Source organism: Pseudopipra pipra, chromosome 1 (genome assembly GCF_036250125.1).
Source record: "Pseudopipra pipra isolate bDixPip1 chromosome 1, bDixPip1.hap1, whole genome shotgun sequence".
NCBI lineage: Eukaryota > Metazoa > Chordata > Aves > Passeriformes > Pipridae > Pseudopipra > Pseudopipra pipra.
Genome location: NC_087549.1, coordinates 134,650,765 through 134,656,764, shown reverse-complemented (window position 1 = coordinate 134,656,764; position 6,000 = coordinate 134,650,765). Strand labels below are relative to the sequence as shown.

Sequence of the window (6,000 nt, the reverse complement as noted above, 5' to 3'; positions counted from 1 at the left end):
TTTCTCTGGCTTCTAAACAAAAGGGAACACTTTCCCTAGGTGTCAGTTTGCAAGCAAAGCAGTGGCTGGCTTTAACACCAGGAAACACTGCTGCCAGTGATGAGTATGTCAGTTTTAATTCACAGAAGAACTACTTCTTTCTCTGTCTTTAGGGTTGTAATCGGGGTGAGGGGGAAGAGAGAGATCCGAAATTGCCAGAGATGTTAATCTCTATTATTGTGGGAGATATATTTTCAAATAACTTCTACTTGAACAATGGGTAAAGCATCTCTGCATTTAAAGAGGTATTTCCCATAAAACACCAACATGGTAGGGTGGCCTCAAGGAAGCGTTAAGCAGGAGGTGGATTGACCTTTTAATTCTCGATTGGTGACCTGAAGGGTATCCGGAGGCTGTTAAGCACATCTCTTCCCTTTGGTTTGCTCCAGGAAGAGCTGTCATCGCAAGATGCAGCTAGTGAGTGAGGCTCACGATTTCGCTGTTCATCCATTTGCGGGAGGGGTGGGGGAGGGAGATAAGAAAAAAAATATGTATTTCCCACACTGACAGAGTAATGCCAAACTCTCTGCGAGTGGGAAGAGCAGAGCAGATGCTGGAATGAGATGCCAAAGCAGCTCCCCTTTCCCCTGCGCTTTTGGGTGCCTATAAATTGCTCCAGCGCGCTCGTCAGCCTCCTCCTCTCCTGGCAGGTGGCACCCGGGCAGGATCCCGCTCTCCCTTCGGCTCCGGCTCCGGCTTCGGCGCGGCGGCGCGGACACTGGGCGGCGGGCACCGGGGCGGCCGGGAGGCGCGTCCCCGCTGAGGACAGTCGTCTCTGCGAAGAAAAAAAAAGAGAGAGAGGGAGAGCGAGCAGGCGAGCGAGGCGATCGCGAGAGGAAAGGCAAGTTCCAGGGAAAGTTGACTCGGACTGGCACAGCCTGCAAAAAAAAAAAGTCGATCGCCAGCGGGAGCATAAAAGTGCGGGCGGCCGAGGCGCGGCGGCAGCTCTCCCTCCTCTCCCTCTCCGCTCCCTTGCCCGCCCGGTGGCTGCAGCGGCCGCAGCGAAGCGCCGCGACCCGCGGGAGCCCCGCGCCACCGCCGGCCCGTGGGAGGGCGGCCGAGCCCCAGGGGAGCCGAGCTCGCAAGGGCTCGGCGTTTTTTCGGCTCTGAGGAGGAACCCCGCCAACCATCAAGATTTTGTCCAAAAGCAGACAAGAGGATCGCCCTGCGCTGAGCCGGCTGGTGGGCAGCAGGCGGCGGCTGATCGCTGCCGGCGCGCTGGGGGTGGTGATGGTGCTGCTGCTGGTCATCCTCATCCCGGTGCTGGTCAGCTCGGCCGGCACCTCGGCGCACTACGAGATGCTGGGCACCTGCCGCATGGTCTGCGACCCTTACGGCGGCACCAAGGCGCCCAGCACGGCGGCCACGCCCGACCGCGGGCTCATGCAGTCCCTGCCCACCTTCATCCAGGGGCCCAAAGGGGAGGCCGGCCGGCCGGGCAAAGCGGGGCCGCGCGGCCCGCCGGGGGAGCCGGGGCCGCCCGGCCCGGTGGGGCCGCCGGGTGAGAAGGGCGAGCCGGGGCGGCAGGGCCTGCCGGGCCCCCCCGGGGCGCCGGGGCTGAACGCGGCCGGGGCCATCAGTGCCGCCACCTACAGCACCGTCCCCAAGATCGCCTTCTACGCCGGCCTCAAGCGGCAGCACGAGGGCTACGAGGTGCTCAAGTTCGACGACGTGGTCACCAACCTGGGCAACCACTACGACCCCACCACCGGCAAGTTCACCTGCTCCATCCCCGGCATCTACTTCTTCACGTACCATGTGCTCATGCGGGGTGGCGACGGCACGAGCATGTGGGCCGACCTCTGCAAGAACAACCAGGTGGGCGCCTCGCCGGGGGCAGCCGGGGACATGAGGGCAGCAGGCGCCCGGGGAGAGCCGGGCTCCCCGAGGGAGCGGGCGCTGTGCGGGTAGCGGGCGGAGCGGCGCGGGAAGGGCGGGAAGCGGGCGGGGAGGGGGAGCCGGGCGGCCGCTGGAGGCGGCGCGGTTGCGAGGAGGGGTGAGCCCCGAGGGAGCCGCAGGGGACCGGCGTTCGTCTTTCCGCAGCCGGCGGGGACCTTGCGGGCAGCACCGCCCCGCTCCGCCTCGGGTGCCCGAGGACCACCGAGGGGCCGGGGGTTCCGCGCAGAGCAGAATGCGGACTCGACGCTCTCTCCTCCCCGAGAGCCGCGCCGCAGGTGCCTCTCCCAGCCCGCCGTCCGGGCCGCCCCGCGGGCACAGCAGCACCTGTTCGGCGCCGCTCCCAGCCCGCCTGGGACATGGAGCGCTGCCCGCAGTTCTGCCGGGACGAGAGCGGGGGGCGGGCACGCAGGCAGCGCTGCCCCCGCAGGGGTGAGCGGCCGGGAATGGGAAACTCCCCGGGAAGGAAGGGGAGCTGGAGACGGCGGGTGAGCTCAAGAGAGGGTAGTACTGCGTGGGGAAAGGGTGAGGTGAGTGGGAGGAAAGCAGGCATGGCAAGGGGCGCTGGGTTTGACACGCTCAGCCCCCGGCGGGAAGCGAGGCTTCTCCCCGCCCGGGAGAGCCGGTGACAGAGTGAGCACGGCGGCCGCAGAGCTCGGCCCTTGGTGGGCCAGCGCCAGAGGAGGCCCCGGCTGATGGATCGTGGCGGGGAGACACACCGGGCGACTGGAGAGCCCAGGCTCGGCCCGGCTCTGTCGGCATCCCCCGGGGCAGGATGGAGACAACGGAAATAAAGGTCTTGCGATGCTACCTGTCTGAAAGACACAGGAATCATTTCTTTTAATTAGGATAAACGTTGCCACCGCGCTCGCAGAGGCTGTGCCTATAACATTGCCTCCGGGGAGCCGTCCTTTGCAATTTTGCGCCTCTTCCGTACGTAGTTAACGGCCCCGGATCGGTTGGCTCTAATTCCTACAGCGCTTAGCGGCACCGCCATCCCTCTGGCTCTGGGTGCCCGGGGGCAGTGCGGTGTGTGCCCGGGCGTTCCCGTGTCCCCGGAGCTCGGCGGTGCTCCCGCCGGTCTCCCGGCCCCCCCGTGCGGGGGGAGGGCGAGGGACCTGCCGAGCATCGGCTGCTCAACAGGTCCCTCAGCGTCCGAGCTGTCCCGGCACCGGGGACTGAGGAGCCGTACGTCGGCTCTGCCGGGCTCCGAGAGCTGTCGCTCTCCCCGCTCTGTTCACCCCCCGGCGGGGCGGGCTGGGGGATTGATCAGCTCTGTGCGGTATCCGTGGGACTGAACACCGGCCCCGTGCCCCCGCCGTGCGGGCGGGTCGCGGACGGGCTCGTTCGTTTGAGCGTCTCGTCCCACGCCGACCCCTCCGGCTCACGGCCCTTTGTGCTCAGCGCACACCGGAGCGGCGGCCGCCGGCAAATTAACCTGATACACCACTTAACCTTTTGTTTATGGCTCCTCAGAAGGACTGTGAAAACAGAGTAATGAGGACATCAGCGGCAGTTAATTAAGTTAGAAAATACCTACTATAAATACCGTCTCAGCAGATAAACCAGGACTAGTAAAGCAAAGTATGTCGCAATACATTCACTTCGATATCTTCATACAAAGGGAAATCTTGCATACTACAAGAATACCATTTTACATGCAAATAAAGCATTACTCTATTTTTACCCCTACTTATAATGTTTTAAATTGTTTATTTTCACTAATCTTGAATATATATATAGCAGTACTTTTAAAGAAGTACCCAGTTATAAATATTAAATTGAGCCTGAAGTCTAACCATTCCCAAATATAGCTACTTCCAGTACCAGACAGACAAATTAAACTCGTAGTTATTCAAAGAAGAAAAAAAAAGGCCAGGGCTTCTGTGAATATATTTGTATATACCCGTGCGAGACAAGTATTTAGGTAATATAAACTGCATATAAACTGTTTGAAATGGACCTGCAGTTTTAATCCATCAGTGATTATGATTTATACTTGAAACACTAAATGCTGATGTGACACTTAAAATACACTTTGTGTATTATTTATAAGAAAGCTCAGAAATTTTGGAAGTTGTGGAGTGACAAAGGTAACGTTAAAAATCCAGTGTTTTCTAACAATGAAAAAAGCCAAACCATTGGAAAGTGTATATCAAATATCATTTCTAAGCAATACATATGTAGAACCTCAAGGTCCTCGGTGTTAATGCTACTTTAATGGTTATCAGGCTTGAACAGGGAAGTGCTGAGATGGCTAAGCAAATATGTGTGTGCAGCCAGAGAGCATAGCTTCATGAAAAAACTTGCATGAACTTGTGAAATGTATTGTCCCTTAATGGTTTAATTTTGAGTTACATTTACTGTCTCGCAGCAGTACACTCACTGAGAATTCATTTGAGACTGTTCTCCTAGGCTTTAAAAAGAAATTGCTCTGGCTAACCAAGCAAGGAGGTAAACCCCCTAGGAATAGTGTACTGGAGTCTATGGGACCTTTGCTGCTATACACAGGGCAGTAAGATCTGCACTTTGGTTTCTAGACTTTCAACACCCAAAATATTTTTTTTTCATCCAGTATGTACTATGTAGAATCTTAAGAATGAAATATCCATTGCTGTTGTAGTCAGTGTCCACATGCTGACTCCTTTAGGATAGTCACTAATATAATTTGAGTTCTCCTTTACTATCCATAGAAACACAACGTTTTATACAAATCCACAAAATAGCATTTCATTAGGATGCAAATGGGAATTGGAAAAGTATATTAAAACCATCTGCTTGCCAGTATGCAAGACACTGGCTGGAAGTTTTTCTAGCTCATGTATAGTCTTTTCGCTTTTCACTCCTCACCATTTGCCCTTTCCATTTACACGGCCAGCAACCATTTCAGTCTGTTATTTTCTCTGGAAGGTGTTTCCAGGGTTAATGACCCAGAGAGCCTTCGACTCCACCCTGCCCGTAATTAATCCCGAGGAAACATCCGGTGCTTAGAATAATTATCGCTTAAACACTAGCAAAATAGATCAATAATGGTAAACAATACCAGGCAAGTCAGAATCAAGAAGTCCTGAAATAGTCGGGGTTAATCATCATGCCATGTATCAGTTTAAATTTGCAGCCTGTCACAGCACTGCAAGCTTTTGCAGCCTTTCTCACTCTTCTTCCAGGATGCATAAAGAATTTCCACCTACTGTGATCTTTAAGCTGCATAATGCCGTAAGATCCTGCATGGTAAAAGAACCCCTTCCTTTATAACATTTCAATATTAATGTGAAATCATATCACATGAAAATTTAATTTGGAAATTTATCATGTAAACTTTGAAAGGAATCCATGGAAAATTGTGACTTATAGCCTATTTTTTCAATTCAGAACAGATAAAATCCCACATATAGTACGCCAAATCATGCATTATTACTTAGTTCAGCTTTGCAATGCCACTAAATCATTTACTGCTCTGTAACTACGCTAGAACAAAGACAAGCAACAAGCAGATGACGTGTTACACTGGAATAAATCACATACAACCATCTTTAAATATTTTACCAAACACAGTCAAATTATATATAAATGATTTGGAGACTTACAGTGGCATAGACTGCTCATTGCTGGAAACCAGCATATATATTGAAACTACAGATTACTTCCAGTTTGCAAGAAATGTCAAATTTAATCAGTAGTGGAACAGCAAGGGAGAAATGGGGAAAAAAGTATGTTTAAGGGAAAGTTGCAAATGAAAAGCCCTCAATGACATGTAAATTCCAAAAACCTCTTAAGCAAATAGTGACTTTCCTGTGATTTTTCAAAGCTGCATCTCCTAAAACACAGCGAAATTAAATTTTTGCTTACTGAAATGTGGCAACAGGAGTTTTTTCAAACCCAGACTAGGATCCTTACCTGCTTGTGTGCATGTGTGTATTTCTTGTATTCTTTTCTGAAGCATGATCCTATTACTGGTATGACAATAAACTGCCTCTGGAAAAAGTCCAGCTGGGGAGCTCCCTGTGGATCCTCACCATTGTCAATCATTTGTCCCACTGAAATAAAAGTTACACCAATGTAAAA

General features: G+C 53.0%; 1 protein-coding gene across 1 annotated transcript in view; it reads left to right on the top strand.

Moving 5' to 3' along the window:
• The first annotated feature begins 576 nt into the window (after nucleotides 1-576).
• The window catches only part of C1QL3 (complement C1q like 3), an 8,529-nt gene continuing 3,105 nt past the window's right edge, over nucleotides 577-6,000 (top strand). The window contains exon 1 of the mRNA XM_064678983.1: nucleotides 577-1,857. Within this exon, the coding sequence (XP_064535053.1) occupies nucleotides 1,270-1,857 (588 nt within the window). The 5' untranslated portion in view covers nucleotides 577-1,269. The remainder of the gene's footprint in view (nucleotides 1,858-6,000) is intronic.